This window comes from Antechinus flavipes, chromosome 3, assembly GCF_016432865.1.
Source record: "Antechinus flavipes isolate AdamAnt ecotype Samford, QLD, Australia chromosome 3, AdamAnt_v2, whole genome shotgun sequence".
NCBI lineage: Eukaryota > Metazoa > Chordata > Mammalia > Dasyuromorphia > Dasyuridae > Antechinus > Antechinus flavipes.
The window spans coordinates 553,605,381-553,626,571 of NC_067400.1; the positions used below are offsets into that span (position 1 = coordinate 553,605,381).

General features: G+C 38.8%; 1 protein-coding gene across 1 annotated transcript; it reads left to right on the forward strand.

The window, feature by feature from the left end:
• The first annotated feature begins 2,496 nt into the window (after positions 1-2,496).
• Positions 2,497-3,884, forward strand: LOC127555277 (heterogeneous nuclear ribonucleoprotein H-like). Its single transcript, XM_051987502.1, is given in 2 exon segments — positions 2,497-3,536; positions 3,538-3,884. Coding segments are annotated over 2 exon segments (1,377 nt in total). The 3' UTR covers positions 3,875-3,884.
• Positions 3,885-21,191: the final 17,307 nt, after the last annotated feature.

Sequence of the window (21,191 nt, forward strand, 5' to 3'; positions counted from 1 at the left end):
ACTAAATGCCATTTTTTTTTCACCTCTTTTGAGAAAACATTATTCTCCCCCAATCCTCCAATTAAGTTCTGTAATTATGTAATATGCAGAAAGAAACATACCTTTCCAATATTTCTACCACATCCTAGAAAGAAATAAAGAATAAGATCAGTAAAGTCTGTGAAGTTCCCTAAAACCCTCCTGTGACATTCATCTCTAAATAAAGCTGTGTTCCTGTGCCAGTGTCTCCCATGTCATACAACTGATTCTAAAGTTCTTAAGAGTTACTTTGAGTGTCCCTATATCACTTTATTTTTACTGCTAAATGTATAACTAAATGAGGTTTTAACTTAGAGCAAGAGGGATAGCCAAGCCCTGAGGGGTGGTCTTTTGTGAAGAGGTACAAAGAGATATTTCTACCTTCAATTCACAACTTTGTAATGTGAATAAGAAAGGGAGAAAACACTTGCGAGCTATGACTAGGTCAGTTTTTCAAATCTTTGCTCAGAGCTACACTCCAGCTGCAGCTGTGTTCCTCACCAGGAAACCTCCTAGTAGGATAGCAAAACAAAATTTTCTCCTGGGGAAATATGTCTTACTTTCAAATCTGTAAAAACTGAAAGATGGCCTATTTATACTTGGAGTCAGAACAATGGGGTTTGAATCAGGGCCTATATCATAGTTATAGTTCCATGAAAATGGTAAAGTTACTTATTAGCTGAACTCACAAAGCTGGAAGTATCAAATGGGATAATATAGAGTCTGGTTGTTTGTCATGTAGTTAGCTGGGTATTAATATTAGATTATGCTCACTCACAAGGGGAGCGATGTCTTGACACACATCCATGACCATGATGTTCTGCACTATCTTGGCTAATGAGATGGGCTGCAGCTGAATTCTTGGGGAAGTTCTGAGATGGGATGCAGCAGCTATTACTTTGCTTGGCAGTATCAACCTATGTATATAGTAGGCAGTCAGTCAATAAGCATTTATTAAACTCTTAATGATGAGGTTTAGATTTGGAGTACCCAAATAAAATTAGAGTTTCTGGTGGTCAGGGAGTTAAATAAGGTCTAGTGGCAAGTTTGGGATTCGGAGAATCAAATGGAGGGATTTAGCTCCCTTGCAACCCTTATGGATTTGGCGCAAGAGTAGGGAGTTTTGGGGAAGTCCCTTCTAGGTGCAAGCAGTTCTCTGTAAAGGAATTTACAGACCCCAAAACCTAGATTGATAAAAGAAGTTTATTATGGAGATTGGAAGTAGGATTAAAGTCTAGTTAAGGAAATAAGTGAGGATAAAGAGAAGCAGGCACTAAAAACCTCATTCCAGTGGGCAGAGGCTCCTTGGGGTGCCAAGAATAGGGCTGGCATGTTTGGAACCTCTGCAAAGAGAGGATTTTAGTTTGGCTCCTTATATAATGAGAGATTTAGCTAAAGGGGGCCCAGGGATGGAGTCCCAAGTTGCCTCAGATTCGATGGGGGCTGTGAAAGCCCAAGTTGACTCATATCTGGTGGAGGCTGGGACAAGCCCAGATCTCCTGTTAGAATTCAAAGGGATGATTTTGACCAGGATTTGTAAGTCAAAGGTGCAGGCTTCCTGAATTGATAATGCATCAGCCAGGAAGGGCTGGGAGTAATCTGAATCATAAATCAATCTGAAAGGATCTTAAAGGGACCACAATCCACTTCATTATCATGTGCTAATAACCATTTGTGCTAAATTCTGGGGATACAAAGAAAGGGAAAACATAGTCCCTGTCTTCAAAGAGCTTACATTCTAATGAAAATGATAACATGCAAACAAACATTTAAATGGAAAATATATGGTGTGTAAATAATGGACAATCACACAGAACGAGATGCTCCAGAAAGTAGGATATTTGAGTTGAACCTTGAAGCCCAGGGAGTTCAGTGGACAGAAGCAAGAAAGAGCATTATGGGCTTGGGGAAGTGCAGGAAGAGGCACAGTAAGACCCCTCACTACAGATATCCATGATCCTGCTTGTGGTTCTTGGTACTTGAACTCTTTTTCCCCCCAGACATTGGCACTATTTTTTCTTTGACTGACTTGACTGGAAGATAAAGATTTTAGTTCCCACTTTTTTATTACTCTGAATTTTACAAATATTGAGAAACACAAATATTTCTACATACAAAGAATAGTGAAAGAAAATTATACATGAAACAAAAAAAAATTTCTTTTAATTCAAATTTCTCGTCAAATGTATAATAAATTGTGCAGAGGAGTTTCAAAGCTGTCCTTTCTGTGGGTCTTGTCACTTCCTTTATTGTTCTATCTATTTTATGTGAAATGCTAGAAAGGTATTCTTTTTTTTTTTCCACCACTGCTATAGCGCTAGAAATTTTAGATAAATCAATAACATAAGAGAAAGAAGTAGAGAAAATAAACACAAAGAGGATGATTTGTTTAGAGAACTCTTGATAGTCAAATAAAAATTAATGGAGATTTTCTTTGAAGACAGAAGTCAATTATCAAGCTGCGGACTAGTCAAGAAGATGCTGAGTGTCGAAGCAGAAGGCAGCTTTGTGGTGAAGGTCAGGGGCTTGCCTTGGTCGTGCTCGGCCAGTGATGTCCAACACTTCTCAGGCTGCAGAATTCGAAATGGGGTGGCAGGAATTCACTTCATCTATACCAGAGAAGGGAGACCAAGCAGAGAAGCATTTGTGGAGCTCGAGTCTGAAGAAGAGGTCGAACTGGCTCTGAAAAAACACAGAGAGACCATGGCGCACAGATACGTGGAAGTGTTCAGGTCCAACGGTGTGGAGATGGATTGGACCCTGAAGCGCACTGCTCCCAATAGTCCTGACCCTGCAGGCGATGGCTACGTGCGCCTTAGAGGGCTCCCATTTAACTGCAACAAGGAAGACATCGTTCAGTTTTTTTCAGGGTTGGAAATCATGCCGAATGGGATAATGCTGCAGGTAGACTTCCGAGGGAGGAACAGCGGGGAAGCCTTCGTGCAGTTTGCTTCACAAGAGATCGCTGAAAAGGCCTTAAAGAAACACAAGGAGAGAATGGGCCACAGGTACATTGAAATCTTCAAAAGCAGCCAGGCAGAAGTTCACACTCATTATGATCTGCCTCAGAAGAAAATGGTGAGGCAGCGTCCGGGCCCTTACGACAGACCTCCGACTGGCAGATACTATGGCAGCCTCGGGAGAGGAGCGGGGCTTGAGGGAATGAGGTACGGCGCCCACGAAATCATGTACGGAGGCTACGAAGACTACGTTGGATACAGTAATGACTATCACTTTGGGAGAGATCCCAGGTACTTTTTAGCCGTGTCTGGCGACAGCTACGGATCCGGCTGGTCTACCTTCCAGAGTCCTGCGGGCCATTTTGTGCACATGAGAGGGCTGCCTTACAAAGCTACTGAAAAGGATATTTATGACTTTTTCTCACCACTCAAAGCTTACATTGAGGTTGGAGCTGATGGCAGAGTGACTGGAGAAGCGGATGTGGAGTTTGCTACTCATGAAGATGCCGTGGCAGCCATGTCAAAAGACAAAGCAAATATGCAGCACAGGTACATAGAACAATTCCGTAGCAGCAGCAGACAGTGGTGTTTATGATCCCCAAATGATGGGGGGCATGGGCTTGTCAAACCTGCCTGGTTATGGCAGTCCATCTGGTCAGGAGCTGAATGAGGCTTCTGGAGGAGCCTACGATGGGCAGATGAGCATGAGCAAAAGTGATCAAGTTTTACAGGAAAACTCCAATATTTTAACCACATATTGCATAGAGAACCAAGGAGAGATGAACAACAGCTACAACAATTGGGGGAGCTCTGTTTCTGTGGGAATGGATAGAATGGAAAAAATAACAGGCATGTCCAGTATGGGAAGTGCATCAGTAATGTATCCTGATAATTGACTCTTAGTTAATCTTCAGGAAAAAAAAAAAGTAAAGGGGCAGCTGATTGGTGTAGTGAGAGAGCCTGAAGTCAGGAGGACTACACCTATCACCATTATCTTGCTCTTCTGAGGAACACTTGTCTATAAAAGCAACAGACAATTTGAATCATGACCTGACTGCATTCAAATTGCTTTTGCCTTGGGTATTACAATAAACTCTGATCAGACACACCTGAAGGCTACTTGGCCTTCTAAAAGTGCTGCACTTAATCTTAAATTAAATCTTAAAATTAAATTAAAATATGGCCTCAGACACTAACACTACCTAGCTGTGTGACTCTGGGCATTTAACCCCAATTGCCTCAGCAAGGGAAAAAAAAAAGCAAAGAAAAATTACTTTTTTCAAAACAAGCTTCAAATACTGTTACTAGACTCAGAACTGTTTTTCAAAACTCCAAGCTTGATATTTTTAGAAAATAGGAAAACATTCATTCATGATGTAATAAGCAAACTTATAAAGATTATAACTGCTAAAAAGTTTTCCATTTTTCTCAAGTCATATTTTATGAATGTGTATAAGTATTGAGGTTAAAGCAATTTCAGGTTTGTCAAATATTACTATCATGCCACACTACCAGGAATGCTAAATTCATTTTGGGAGACACACTTTAAAAATTATTTATTTTGTCAATTACATGTTAAAAAACCCAATTTTTACCATTTACTTTATAAAAATAAATTTTTATTTTTGAAATTTTGAGTTCTGAAAGCTCTTCATGCTACTCTTCCTTCCCTCAATAAGAAGGTAACTAATTTGTTATAGTTTACACATGTGTAAGCATGCAGAACTTATTTTCCTATTAGACATGCTGCAAAAGAAAATGGGAGTCACAAAGAGTCAGACATGACCAAAATGATCCAACAACAATGAAAACAGACCAAAAGAAATAGAGTAAGAAGGTTTTAAAATTATGCTTTGATGTACATTCAGACTCCATCAGTTCATTCTCTGCAGGTAGCTAGATCATCATAAGCTCTTCACAATTGTGAATTGGATCATTGGATTCCTGAGAATAATTAAATCAATCATGGCAGATGATCATAGGATATTGCTGTTGTTGTATATGATGTTCCCTTGCTTCTGCTCACTTCCCTTTGTGTCCCTTTATGTGTCTTAAAACAAAAACAGATTTAAGAAAAAAAAAACTTGTCTTCCTCATTTCTTACAACAACAAGAATGGAATAATAGTATTCCATCAAAATCATGTGCCAAAGAACTGATTAATAAAGTCATTTGCCAATGGTAAAAAAAATTATGAATATAAATAGTTTTGAGAGGAAGAAATTAAAGCTAGTCACATGAAAAAATGTTCTAAATCACTGTTTAGAGAAATGCAAATTGAGACAACTCTGAGGTACCACCTCACATCTTTCAGATTGGCTAACGTGATAGGAAAAGATAATGCTAAATGTTGGAGAGAATGTAGGAAAACTGGGACATTAATACATTATTAGTGGATTTGTGAAAGGTTTCAATCATTTTGGATAGTAATTTAGAACTATACCCAAAGGGTTGTAAAACTCTGCATATCTTTGATCCAGCAGTCTCATTACTGGGTCTATATCCCAAAGAGATCATAAAAGAGGGGAAAAGACCTACACATGCAAAAATGTTTGTAGGGACTCTTTTTGTAGAGGCAAAGAATTGGAAATTGAGTGGATCTCCATTAGTTGGGAGATAAGTTGTGATATATAAAGATGATGGAATATTATTGTTTTATAAGAAATGATGAGCAAGTCTGGGACCCACAAGAACATCAAAGAATATAATCAGCTGCAGAAGTTTTAGGTTTGAACATGAACCTTCTGGACTTAGCCTCTTTAGATTATCTTTCTCCATAAAAATTTAAGCTCCTTGAGGGGAGGGACTGACTTTTGTAATCAGGAGTGGTGGTCTTAGATTTGAAAAAGAACTCTTTGGGCTTTGGTCCCTTATCCTTCTCAAATTATCTCTCCCTATAAGAATATAAGCTTCTTGGGGGCAGGGACTGAGTATATAATGAGGGGTGGAAATTCATATTATATAATTTCTGCAATAGCCAATTAATGGAGAATGGGGGAAGAACTTGTACTTTAGGATAAAAAAAAGTGCCTTTGTGGTTTTGATGAGGTTAGTGGGAGTGCAGAGAGTTGTGGGAACCACTCTTTGGTTGGCACAGGTCCAACATGAAAGAATTCATGAACCCAAAATATTAGACTGGCAAAAAAAAGTTTATTGTTGGCACTGCAGAAGTTAGCTTTTGCTAGGACAAGTGACTTCCAACTGACAAACTCCTGGCAGAGCGATAAACAGAGGTGTTAACATTAAGAAAAGAAAGTCTTCACAGCAGGCGGAGTCCTGACAGACAGCTATGCCAAAGAGAGACAGAAAGAAAGCTAGAGAAGTTGCTTGACAAGGCTTCCTTGTCCTGTTTCACACATTCTGGAAAGAAATGAGCCCCAAATTGCCCTTTAATAGGAAATCTAAGACTGAAGTTTCAATTGAATGAGATTACTGTCCCCAGGCCTAGATTCCCAGTTGAATGAGACCACTTAAATTCAAATTAAGTAGGAGTGGTCCTGGACTAATTTTCAACTCAATAAAGGGTTCAGCTAGTCAACAGAAATATCAGATCCAGATGTCCAGATAAAAAGAGCACTTCAAGTTTGAGCTAAGTAGGGAGTGGTTTGGGGGCCAATCTTAATGAAACCACTTAAGTGCCCTGAAGGGTGGGTCCCTGTCAGGAGAGTTTCAGGGCTCACCCCAAAAGTCAAGGACCATTTCAAGGTTCACCCCCTCAGTTTCAAAAAGGTGTTTTATTAACCTAGGTCCCCATTCATGTATGAATGTAAAAAAAAAAAATCTTTCCTGCATTCACCAGTGAATCAGTGAAGTTCTTGGCAAGATATTTTGTTTCTTATAATATCAATAAAATTTTATTTTAAGAAAGAAAATTATACATCTACACAGCTAGTTCTGTTGCTTAATTCTCAGTGGGTCAGTTATTGCTCATAGAGGCAGTTTGTCCTTCCTTTTTGAAGAGAACCAATGACATCAGGAAGGTGAGCAAATAAATTGGATTTAAGTCAATGATTAAATCCATTATTTCCCCTGCCCTTTTTCTAGTTGTATGTGACATCCCTCTAATAAGGGATAGCCAAAGTGCTTGCAAAGCCAATTACAAATCAAAACATAGGATAGTCTTTGTACATGGCAACTAGAGTCTAGGACAGGGAAGCAGCATTTGCTTTGATCCCTTTAAAAATATCGTTGTAAATTCATCTCTGAGGTGACACTAGGTAATCTCCTTTTGGAAACATACACCTATCACAATTGTCTTGCTCTTCTGAGGAACAGTTGTCTATAAAAGCAACAGACAATTTGAATCATGACCTGACTGCATTCGAATTGCTTTTGCCTTGGGTGTTACAATAAACTCTGATCAGACACACCTGAAGGCTACTTGGCCTTCTGCAAGTGCTGCACTTAATCTTAAAGCTCCCAACTGTCCTGACCTGTCTCCCGTTTTCTAAGCTTCTTAAGGATGATCTTTTCCATTCCTGCTGCAGTGGCTGACCCAACTGAGGGGGAATAGGTAACAGTCCAGGCCAAGCAAGGTCATCAGTACTTCTTTTACTTCATGAGTCAGTGTCAGTGGGTGGGACTCAGTTTCTTGATGAAGTGATATATGGGCAGAAATATAAAGTAGATTTGGGAGGGCATAATCATAAAAGAACATTAAAAAATAGTATAATGGTTCAATTCCCAACATGAAACAACCACGGTGTAGACATCCATCATAGGTTACAAAGATTTGCCATTGATTAAATGAAATAGATTATGGACCTAACTAACCATTATTTAAGTAAGGCAGAGTCAGGTGACTAACCAACTCCTTTTTTGGAGATACAACTTTCAAAGTCAGGGAATGGAGGAATGGGGATGAGGCAGGATTTAGGGAGAAACCAGGAAGGAATTTGGTTGTCTAAAGATATGCTAATCAAGATAGTCTCAGAGGCTATGGGTGGGAAGAATGAATTCACATTTCTAATAACAGAAAAGCCAGATGATCTCTAGCCGCACATCATTATATGCTTAACAAAATAGTCTGGGAAACTGACTTAATGACAAATCAATAATAGGAACAGGATGGACTCATTTTAGCAATTCCTGAGAATAAGCTGGTTTCAGTTCACATCACTAATATTTATATCTTCCTCTATAGTGTGGAAAAGACACTCACAACTACCTTTTGTGGGAGACTGGTAAGAAAGGGAAAGGAGTAAACATTTAACATCTACTAGGTGTTAACCACTGTATTAGCACTTTAAAAGCATGACTTAATTTGATTTAATTAAATGAGGGACTAAGTACTGAAGAGTAGGGATTGTGGGGGAAACAAAAGGATTTTACTTTGAATCCTTATGAATTCACACCCTCTTAAGAGAAGAGTCTTGGAAAGAAAAGGAATATAAAAGGCAAATACTAGCTCAGTTTGAGAAAGCTCTGCTCAGAACCTAGAATTCAGCTGGAGCCCTGTTCCTTACTGAGAAATCCAGCAAGATATAAAAGGTAAGTTTGATTCTGGGGAAAGGCCCCTTTTCTTGCAGATCTGTAAAAATTGAGAGTTGACTTGTTGAGGGGACGAGGAGTCACTTTGATGTGGTTGATGTAGCCAAATGATGTGATTATAGTAACCAGATGATGTGATTTTAGGAAAGCACCAAATATTGGAGTTTGATCATGGCAAAAAGTAGGTTTATTTAGGAGAAGAGGTTACACACAAAATGAAGATACAATAAATACCAGGATTGTTAATATGAAATTGTTGAGAGAGCACATAACAAGGGAAAGGTTTTTAATAATGAATGATGGAAAAGCTATTACCTCGTGGAACTCACAAGCAGCCAGGAGAAAGGAAACACTCCATGAGTTGGGGCATGCCCTTAACTGGTAGGGCTTTAGCTCCTAAAAGAATCAGTTAGTCATAAGACAGGAGAAAGACACCAGAAGGCATAGTGGAGTTTGAGAGGGGAAAACATCTTAAGCATGGTGGGGGTTGAGAGGGCACCATGGGCAGGGGGAGAGGGAGGGGAAAGACAGCCAGAGGCAGAGTTCCATGATGGACTGATCCCGATGCAGTTAGTGGCAGTGCAGAGAGCTGTGGGAATCCCCTCTTTGGTCAGAGACACAGGTCCAACGTGAAAGAATTCATGAACCTGAAAAGTCTGACTGACAAAAGAGAAGTTTGCTGCTGTCTGAGAAGCCAGTTTTGCTAAGAAGACAGACTTCTGAGTAGCAAGAAGTCCTGGCAGAGAAATAATAAAAGGTTATCTGTGAGAAGAGAATGTCTTCACAGCAGGCAAGAGTCCTGGTAGGGAGCTGTGCCAAGAGGTAAGGTCCCTTGGCAAAGCCTAATTCCTGCTTCTGATTTCTGCAAAGATTTGGAGTTTATATGCTCAAAAAGTTATCAAACTGTGCATACCCTTTGATCCAGCAGTGTTTCTACTGGGCTTATACCCCAAAGAGATACTAAAGAAGGGAAAGGGACCTGTATGTGCCAAGATGTTTGTGGCAGCCCTGTTTGTAGTGGCTAGAAGCTGAAAATGAATGGATGCCCATCAGTTGGAGAATGGTTGAGTAAATTGTGGTATATGAATGTTATGGAATATTATTGTTCTGTAAGGAATGACCAGCAGGATGAATACAGAGAGGACTGGCGAGACTTACATGAACTAATGCTAAGTGAAATGAGCAGAACCAGGAGATCATTATATACCTCAACAATGATACTGTTTGAGGATGTATTCTGATGGAAGTGGATCTCTTCGATAAAGAGAGCTAATTCAGTTTCAAATGATCAAAGATGGGCAGAAGCAGCTACACCCAAAGAAAGAACACTGGGAGATGAATATAAACTGCTTGCATTTTTGCTTTTCTTCCCGGGTTATTTATACCTTCTGAATCCAATTCTCCCTGTGCAACAAGAAAACTGTTTGGTTCTGCACACACATATTGTATCTAGGATATACTGTGACATATTTAACATGTATAGGACTGCTTGCCATCTGGGGGAGGGGGTGGAGGGAGGGAGGGGAAAAATTGGAACAGAAGTGAATGCAAGAGATAATGTTGTAAAAAATTACCTTGGCATGAGTTCTATCAATAAAAAGTTATTAAGATTTGTAGTTTAAAATTGTCTTTTTATAAGAAATCTGAGACTGGGACTTCTATTGAACGAGATTCCTTCAATGTTGTTACTGCCCCCAGGCCTAGATTTCCAGTTCAATGAGACCACTTAAGTTGGAGCTAAGTAGGGAGTGGTTCTGGGCTAATCCTAATGAAACCACTTAACTCTCTTGAAGAGGAGAGTTTTAGAGCTCACCCCAGAAGTCAAGTTTCAGGGTTCACCCCCATCAATCCAAAGGGGTTCAGCCAATATGGTGTGAGCCATAGGCTGATTTATAAGTGAAATTTAACTTCAGGGACTTGACTGGATTCTTGTAAGCCTGACATAACTTAGACTTTTGATTAGCCGACCTCCACAGAGAGTAAGACTATGAGTTTAAATTTATCTCTATTAGAGGCTTTTCCCTGTCTGCCCCAGGGAACAATTCCATCAGTGCTCCTGTCTCTGTCATCCAATTACTAAGAGGCTCATCAACTTTGGTTAAGGGTTTGCATCAATGTCTGTGACTCCATGCTTCATACCCTGTCTAAACTTCCATTTGCTCACCTATCAATCACCGGCATTTTAATACTCGTAATATATTTAAATACTGGGGATACAGAGATTCCATTTAACTTCTGGTGGCTAATTCATCTTTTCCACAATGGAAACACATAGCAATTAACTAAGAAAATCCATTTGTCCAAATTAGTATCCAAACAGAAATCAGAGAAGACATACATAGGAGAATTTAGAAATCAAATTATATTAGGTAGATAATCTCCTCCAATTGGCAGTGAGGTAACTCAGCTCAACCAAGAGAAAGTCTTAGATCTCACACAATGGGAAGTTCCCTAATGTCTCTAGTATAGCTACCTGGGTATAGGGACATGAATAAGCCTAGAGTTGTTTAGGAATGGTTTGCCATTTCCTTCTCCAGATCATTTTATACATGAGAAACTGAGGGCAACAAGAGTCAAGTGATTTTCTCATTGTCACACAGCTAATAAGTATCTCAGGCTGGATTTGAACTCAGGTGTTCTTGACTTAAGGTGCCATGAGTTATCCACTGCACCAACAGTTGCTTTATGAATTTGTTTCCTTATCCTTCCAAGAGTCTTCTTGTGCAGCAGCTTGAAGTAGGATTGAACTCATCCATCTTCCCTTTTGAAGCTGAAAGTCAGATGTTCCTAAAGTGACTCCAAAGATTTAAAAAAAAGACTCCCCTCCCCCCCCCAAAAAAAAAAAATCTGAAGGTCTTTCATTTTGCCACCTTCAAACAGTTTTGGCACACATAATTCATCTTCACCAATAAAGTGAGTCCCATACCAGTGGGCTGTGAGAGAGAGAGAGAGTTTCAAAAACAAATCACAAGCAATATATTATGGTAAGTTTTCTTAATGTTACAAAAATTAATAGCTATATTTTGTTCCTTTTCACAATGACATTTTCCTGATTTTGTTCAAATATCAAGATCAATTGACTGTACCTTCTACATGCTTGATTTTTTCCCTTTCACAGTCAGTTTCTAGAAAGGGGAACACACAGTGTTTGCCTCCTCTTTCTCACTTATAAATCTATTTGAGCTAACTCATAGAAAAACTGAAGGAAAAAAAATTATCCCCTATCTGTTATTGAACATTAAAGGGTGGAGGTGGAGTAAAGGGTTTAGATGGCAGATTAAAGGGAAGTCATTAAGCTAGAACTCCTTGGTAAGACAGGAAAGTTAAGTGTTAATAGTCAAAAAAAAGCCTGGGATGAACAGCAACTGCCTGGGTCCATATTACCATATTGCTCACCAGTTACTTTGACATTAACTCTTCTCTCTACAGGTACAACTGGTGCAACAGAAATCGTAGCCCCAGGAATACTAAATACATCACTTTGGGGACTTGTACAAGAAAAACCCAAACCTAGCTCATTTCAATGGCTACCCTTCAGCCAGAAACAAAAGACTGTTGGACTCTGACATTAGTATATGAAGAAAATCAAGAACTGAAGTTTCTGGAAGTAAATCCAACTCTATCACGGCGAGAAACTCTCCGTAGACGTTGTTACTCCTTCACAGAACTTCTTTGCCTTGTTATCCTGGTTTTGTTGTTTCTCATGATTCTTGCCATCATATCACAAATCCCCTCAAAACACTCAGGAAATTGAACACCAACAATACCATCTAAAACCCAAGCATATTTCCACAGATTTGAATAAACTACTGACTGATAAGGATTTGCTTTTGGACCCTTCTGCTCTTTAACTACTAATGGCACTAGTTAAAGCAGTTTCCTGTCAGCTGCAAGGTACATGAGGTTTCTTTTTCGAATACCAATCTCCTTCCTGACCAACTCGGATACCCACCAACACCTTAATGAGCTTTGACAGTGACTTATGAAGAATGCCTGTCCCCAAATCTGCTTTTACATCAGGTCAGGAGAAGCATAAAAGCAGTTTCTTTTATCTGTTCTTCACTCAGTCTTATTCCTAAAGGAGCAATTTTTAAGACACCACTGCCAACTTCATATGAACAAACATGGACCCAAAGAATAAATATGAGAATACACTCCCATCCTACTTCTGTACAGAAGTGGGAGGACAATTGGTGTGAAATATTGGATATTTTTGCAGATATTTTCAATGTGTTAATAAGTTTGGCTGATTTTCTTTCTTTAATTTTTTTTTCTTTGTTAAAAAATATTTTTTATATGGAATGGAAATTTTGTAAAGGAAGGGGGGGAGAAATACTGGGAGAAATTCTAGTCATGAAAAAAACAAACTATATCAATAAAGTAGTAGCATCCAAAAGCTCTTGAAATAATTCAGCATCAATTGTTTTTCTTGACAAGATCTATCAAGGGTACTCAGTGCAGTCAGTCAACAAGCATTTATTAATTACTTCCTATATATTAGGTAGAGAGCTAAGTGCTGGGAATATAAAGAAAGACAAAAAAAAAACAATCAAAAAGTTCACATTTTAATGAATACAATTAATAATGGACTATGCAAACAAGCCATATTTCTATAGAATATATATAGAGTGTGAATGACAGGGATTCTCAGAGGGAAGAAGGTGAAGGATGAAGAGATCTGATATTTAATCTTAGAAGCATTAAGGAACTCTTGTAGTTTTTTGATTGGGGAAATTAAAGTTGTACATGAAGAAGATGGATCTGGCAGATGAATGACAACAAAAAAGTCTGAAGAGAGGAAGACAAAACAGAATATTACTACAATTGTCTGAATATGAAGTAGTAAGTGCTTACACATATGTGGTAATTGCATTTGTGCAAAGAAGGGGGCATGCATGAGAAATAGAAATTTCAAATTACATTTGAAAGTAAAAGTGACAAGACTTGGCAACAGTCTAAATATCTGAGTTGAATGCAATTAAGAAGACAAAGATGATACTGATGTTATGAGCCTGGATGATTATGTCAAGGGTGGTGTCCTTGATAGTAAAAGGGAATTTTAAAGAGCAAAGAGGTTGGAAGGAATGATAATACCTTTGATTTAGACGTGTGTTTGAGATATCTATGAGACATCCAATTTAAGTTCTCTGAGAGGCAATTGATGATAAAAAAGTAAAGCTCAACAGAGCTGTTGTGTGTGTGATCACACCTGTGTGTGTGATCTGGGAATCCTCTCCATACAAATGTTAATTGAACCTATGAGGAGCTGAGAAAATTGACAAGTGTGAAAATAAAGATGAGAGAGTTTTTATCTGATGAAACGTATGAATTCATTCTCAGAATTATATACTTAAAAGTCTAAAATAAATCTCCTTCCTTCAACTACATGGTCCAAAAGCATATTAACTTGACCCTGGAAACTAGGAGGGGACAGTAGGAATTTTGCTATAATACTTGACTTCAGGTTTATAAGATCAGGGACTTGGAGTTGTAGAGCACACAAACAAAAAGAAAAATTATAGGTCATTCTAGTCCAAACACTTCATTTTACTGATGAGGATACTAAAAGTCAGAACATTTGGATTATTTGTTGAAAATCACAGGTAAAAAATGGCAGAGCTACATTCAAACCCAGCCTGTCTTCATCTGAACTGGCTCCAAGATTTTTTCTACCATGCTACACTGCTTCCATTTTTGGCCTAAGTGAATTGATAGGTAGGCAAGCATTCCCATAGAGCAAAGGGGTATTCACAGCCCTAAACTTGATTTTTTTTTTTCAGGAGGGAGGAAGGGAAAGTTTCTGTAGTATCTTTTTTGTTGGCTTCTTTAAGAGTAGCTTTAAGGAAAATACAAAGATTTTCTTAGTACTTGAAATTTAAAATCATAGTAATGCAATGATAATTATATTTTTCCTTTTCACCATATTTTGTTCAAATTTTGGAATCACTTGTCTCTATCCTTTCCTGAAATGATCCATCATCAATTCCTTCCCTTCCATAGTCCAAATCAAAGAAAAAGAATTGTACAGTGGTTGTCTGTACTTTCTTAACCTAGAAGCTAGGTTTAAGCTACTTTGCAGAAGAACTACATAATGAAGTAATACTTTTCTAAATAATTAAGGAACACCAAGGAAGGGGAAACATTTTGGCTAGTAGTTAATAGAGAAGTCATTAGATGGGACTCTTATATTGAAGGCAAAGAAAGGTCAATAGCCATTGCCCAAGCTCATATTGCTATTTCAGCCACTCAGAGTGACTGATACTAACTTTTCCTTCTCAAGGTGCATACATAAAATAGAAATCATTGGGCCAGGACTAGATAAATCATCTTGGGGACTGATTTAAGAAATAACCCTACTGAAATCGAGTCAGTAGATGCCCTCAAGGCCTGAAATAGATAATTCACAAGCACAAACTTTGGACTATGGCATTGACCAAGCACTTTACACTCCTGAGGTCATCAAGTTACCCCTAAAACTTTCAAACCCTTTCCTAGTCATTGGAGTTTCCTCTGCCAAATTCTCCTTTCTCTTTTATTGCTGCTCATGATCTGGATTTTGTGATAATTTGACATCCCCTAATAATTAATAGCTCACATGGAACTTGATCATGCAGATATATTCCTGGAGCTTGTCTAAACTGTTGTCCCTGAACCTATTTTTACTACCCATAATACCAGTAATCAGAACATTTCCAAGGGAGCCTGATGTGGTGCTATGTTTCCTGCCTGCTTCATAGTAGATTCCAACACCAACTATTATATGGTCAGCAAAGAGCCTGAAGAGACACCTGAAAAATTTAAGCAATAGCTTGTAAATATCCCTATGGAGAATCCTGTAGTAGCTGCTCTTGACTTAACCCTCTGTTCTCTCATTATTTCAGTTTTCTTCCCAGAGAAGGAATTTCACTTTTTTTATATTAAAACTTTTTATTTTCAAACATATGCATGGATAATTTTTCAACACTGACCCTTATAAAACCTGGTGTTTCAAATTTCCCCCTTCTTCCTCCCCCATCCCCTTCCCTAGATGGTAAGTAATCCAATATATGTTAAACATATTAAAATATATATTAAATCCAATATATGTATACATATTTATATAATTATTTTGCTGTATAAGAAAAATCAGATAAAAAAGAAAAAAAATGAGAAAGAAAACACAATGCAAGTAAACAACAAAAAGAATGAAAATGTTAACTTGTGATTCACATTCAGTTCCCACAGTCTCTCTGAGTGTAGATGGCTCTCTTCATCACAATACCATTGGAACTGGCCTCAGTCATCTCATTGTTGGAAAGTTATGTCCATCAGAATTGATCATTGTATAATCTTGTTGCCATGTATAATGAACAGAGAAGGAATTTTCAAGATACTACAATTTTTCTCAAGAGGAAGCTATATTTGAACTGGTCAACAACAACAACAAAAAATGTAGGAAAAATTGATTTCCCCTCATCCCATCAGTGATTGGGAATCAATGGCTGAAGTTTGGGAAAATAGTTTAGCCACCAGATAAAAAGAAAGTTTCTGATAGTTCAATGGGGAAAAAGTCAACAACAATTGCCTGGGCTCACATGACCATTTATAAATGGTCTTATAAAAGCGTATAGAGACTTCTGGCCAAGATGGCGGAGAGGAGGCATACAGCTGTGTAGCTCCACGTTTTTCTCTCAGAATCCATTTCATTACAAACCTCTGAATTAATGCTTGACTGAAAAAAAAAAACCCTACAAATAATTACCAAGAGAAGCCATCCTTGAGACTCATCAGGAAAGGTCTGTTTTTGATCGAGGGCAGGGATGGTTTTAGATCAGGCACAGGCTGAGGGCAGCGGCAGTGAGAGCACGGGAGCAGACTGGAGAGGGGGTGGGGAGCGATCGCAGCCGTCTCTGCGGGGAGAGCTTTGCTATAGGATTGGATACTTTGCTCCAGCAGCAAGTCAGCAGCCCAGCAGAGAAGCTAAAAACACCTGGGGGTGAAGAATACAACCCCAAACAGCTGGAGTCTCTCGGGACCTGGCCACCCCAGCCTCCCTCCCCGCCCCCCTTCCCCCCCCCCCCCCCACACACACACACAGTGACTCAGCATGCTCTCAGATCTCAGAGCGCAGGCGCAGCACAGCCATCGCTGTCCTGTTAGGGCCTCACTGCTGCCCCCGAAGTCTGTAGAGGAAGCTCGGTAACACCACCCAGCCCCTCCTCCCTCCCATAGAAAGCAGCCTCCATTCAGGGGTTTTTTCTTTTGTTTCTTTGCTAGTTTGTCTTTGATTATTAGACAGATTGAGCAAAAAATTTAACCCATGACAGCTTCTATACAGATAGAGAGCAGACTCTAAATCCTGAGGAGACTAAAAACAGACTGTCTCCAGGTGAATCCCCAAAGGAGGAGATCACCTGTTCCTCAGCACAGATGAATCTCATAGAAGAAATTAAAAAGAATCTCACAAGGGAGCTAGAAGAAAAATGGGAAAAGGAGAGGGAGGCTTGGCTAGAGAGTCTGGAGAAGTCATCCCACTCATTTAAAGAGAGAGTGGATAAAGAAATAAAATCCTTGAAAAATAGGATTAGTGAACTGGAAACAGAAAATAGCTCTCTAAAAAACAAAATTGGCAAAATGGGAAAAAATTCCATAGAACAAAAGAACTCAATTGGACAATTAGAAAAAGATTTTAAAAAAGTGAGTGAAGAAAATACTTCACTGAAAATCAGGGTCGAACAAATAGAGATGAATGACTCGAGGAGACAAGAAGAATCAGTCAAGCAAATCCAAAAAAATCAAACAATGAAAAAGAATGTGAAATACCTTCTGGGAAAGACAACAGACCTGGAAAACAGATCCAGGAGACAATCTGAGAATCATCGGACTCCCAGAAAAGCATGATGAAAAAAAGAGCCTGGACACTATTTTCCAGGAAATTATCAAAGAGAACTGCCCAGAAATCATAGGAACAGAGGGTAAAATAGACATTGAAAGAATTCATCGATCACCCACTGAAAGGGATCCTAAAATCAAAACACCAAGGAATATAGTGGCCAAATGCCAGAACCCTGAGGCGAAGGAAAAAATATTGCAAGTGGCTAGAAAAATCCAATTCAGGTATCGAGGAGCCACAATAAGGATCACCCAGAATCTAGCAGCATCCACATTAAAAGATCGAAGGGCCTGGAATATGATATTCCGAAAGGCTAAGGAACTTGGTATGCAACCAAAAATAACTTACCCAGCGAGAATGAGCATCTTTTTCCAGGGAAGAAGATGGACATTCAATGAAATGAGTGAATTTCACCTATTTTTGATGAAAAAGCCAGAACTTAACAAAAGTTTGATCTACAAATACAGAACTCAAGAGAAATCTAAAAAGGTAAAGATTAATCTTGAGAACTATATTTCACCTATAAAGATGTATAAAGAATACATGTATACCTTGTTCTAGAAACTAGATGTGGAAAGGGCATTGTACCAGAAAAAGGGTAAAGTGGGGGTACTACATCTCATGAAGAGGCATAGGAAATCTATTATATCTGAGAGAAAGAATGGAGGGGGATGAATATAGTGGGTATCTTACTGCCTTCAGAATTTGCTTTAAGAGAAAAATTTTAGACATATTCAATTTATGGTGAAACTTCTCCCACCTCATTGAAAAGTGAGAAGGGAAAAGTGAAAAGGGAAGGAATAAGCTAAGCGGAAGGGAATACGGAAACTGGGAGGGAAAGGGGTAAGATAGGGAGAGGAACTCTAAGGTCAGGGGAGGGATACTAAAAAGGGAAGGCTGTGAGAAGCAAGTGGTGCTCACAAGCTTAATACTGGAAAGGGGGGAAAGGGGAAAGAAGGGAGAAAAGCATAAACCGGGGTTAACAAGATGGCAAGTAATACAGAATTGGTCATTTTAACCATAAAAGTGAACGGGGTAAACTCCTCCATAAAGAGGAAGTGATTAGCAGAATGGATTAAAAGCCAGAATCCTACAATATGTTGTTTACAGGAAACACACCTGAAGCGGGGAGATACATGCAGGATAAAGGTAAAAGGTTGGAGCAAAATCTACTATGCTTCAGGTGAAGTCAAAAAAGCAGGGGTAGCCATCCTGATCTCAGATCAAGCTAAAGCAAAAATTGATCTAATTAAAAGAGATAAGGAAGGGCACTATATCTTGCTAAAGGGTAGAATGGATAATGAAGCAGTATCTATATTAAACATATATGCACCAAGTGGTGTAGCATCTAAATTTTTAAAAGATAAATTAAGAGAGCTGCAAGAAGAAATAGACAGCAAATCTATAATAGTGGGAGATCTCAACCTTGCACTCTCAGAATTAGATAAATCAAATCACACAATAAATAAGAAAGAAGTCAAAGAGGTAAATAGAATACTAGAAAAAATAGATATGATAGATCTCTGGAGAAAATGTAATGGGGACAGAAAGGAATACACCTTCTTTTCAGCAGTTCATGGAACTTATACAAAAATTGACCATATATTAGGACATAAAAACTCAAATGCAGTAAGGCAGAAATAGTAAATGCATCCTTTTCAGACCACGATGCAATGAAAATTACATTAAACAAAAAGCCAGGGGAAAGTAGATCAATATAATATCTATGTTAAAGGCCCCTAGTATGAGAAGGGGGAGAAGAAAAAAACTATGACCCAGACCCTGAATTATTGAGGAAAGAATGAGACTGTTGTGGAAATCAGTAGATATTAGCTACTAGAACCTTGATAGAGATGGATTAAGTGAAACTCAAAGACAAGTCTTTGAATAAAAAAAAAGAATTGAATGAGAAGGTAGATAGCTTAAAAGCCAGTTTGCAGAGGGGCAGCTAGTGGTGCAGTGACTAGAGCACTAGCCCTGAAGTCAGGAGGATCTGAGTTCAAATCTGGCCTCAGACAGACCCTGTGTGACCCTGGGCAAGTCACTTGACCCCAACTGTCTCAGCAAAAAAAAAAAAAAAAAAGATAATTTGTTGTCTATGGAGCAGAAATTCTAGAGAGTCAGTGGAAATAGTAGGTGGAATGAGGCATTGGGAGAACATAGGATGGGGTGGGGACGAGTTGATCTAAATAAAGACTGTGATTTGATCATCCCACAGCTATGAGTTAAGAATCAAGGAAATGGGAAAGGTATAATAGGAAAGAATGATACCTGGAAGAATGGGTTGAAATAGTCCCTAGGAGACTAGGAGATCTGTCTCTGGAGATAACTCCCAGAGCATCAGTCTCATCAGAGTATAGCTGGAAAGAGGGGAATAATTTTTCTTCTAAAGCACTGCACTCCAGATTAAATCCTTGTCAATTGAACTTACACATTCAAGTTGGCCTTGATCTCATAACTTTATATTTATTTCCCTTCCAGACAAAACTTCTGTTGATCCCCAATTTTAACCTAGCATTCAAGTAAGCAGAATTGGCATTTAGTGGATGCACACAAGCCCTGAAATGGAAGATGAAAACTATGGAAGTAACCAAGGGCCTAGATACTTGTGTTCATCAAGTCACCATTTTCAGAACCTCTCCCCAGAAATTTTCTTCTTCTCTGCCAACACCTTCACCTGGCCCTCCTCTTGTTGGTCATTGCCTAGATCTTAGGACAACTCAACAACACCATCTGCTTTACCAGCAGCACCATGAAACTCACTCATGAAAGTATATCTTGATACCTGTAGATATTATAGACTTGTGCCAGTTAGAGAAGCATCAACTGCTCAACACACCACCATGTTTCCCATTGACTTTAAAAGGTACATAGGGTGTTAACTTCCTAATACTGAACAACTTCTTCCATGACCAACTTGTTAGCCAATTAGCTCCCTGACATACTTCAGCAGAAGATTGTTAAACAAACAAACAAATCTATCTTCAGATCACCTTTCCATCCAGTCTATAAAAACTTGAAGGAACTCTTCTTCCCTGGCCCCTTTCATCACCCAGTTCTCTTTGTAGAGGAGGAATTCTTTATGGCACCACTGTCAATTTCATATAAACAAGCCTTTTTGGATCCCTTTTGGATCAATAGGTGAAAGTTACAGATCATTCATCTTCCATTTCAGGGTTTGAGTGTATCCACTGAAATGATTTGGGCTTGGGCTCATGTTGTCAAGTTCATAAAGTAAAGTACCTGGTCCTGAAGCAGTGATTTCTATTTTCCAGCCATTTACTATCACAGAAAGAAAGATTAGTTTCAAAGTGGCTTTGATTGCCTAAAATGGCGATGTGGGCTTGGGCATCAACAGCATTTTCATGTTGGTTGTCAGAGGCAATTTCATTATTGATTTCCCTACCATTATCAGCATTAAATCTCTTGAATTGTGTGAGAGGGATCTTTAAGAAGATAGAGCATATATTCCTGAGGAATGTGATGATCCAGTTTGTTTTGCTGAATGAAAAGAGACGTACAGCCTGAATGCTTCATTGCTATCCATCCCTCCTACCAAACCCTAGCAAACCTTTTATTTTTTAAACAATAGAATATAAGATCCTTGAGATCAGGGAATATTTCATTTTTGTTTTTCTATCCCCAGAACTTAAAATACTAATTAGAACATATTAAGTGCTTATTGTTTGGCGGATTGTGTTTATGTTGTTTCCAAGCTCAGATTGGTGATAACAGCTGAGGTCTTGTTACAGGAGCCACTTGTTAGTGGCTGCTGGGGATCTAACTCCTACCAGTACAATAGATTCCTTCATATGAGAGGATGATAACAATACAAAGAGACAGAGGCAGTCG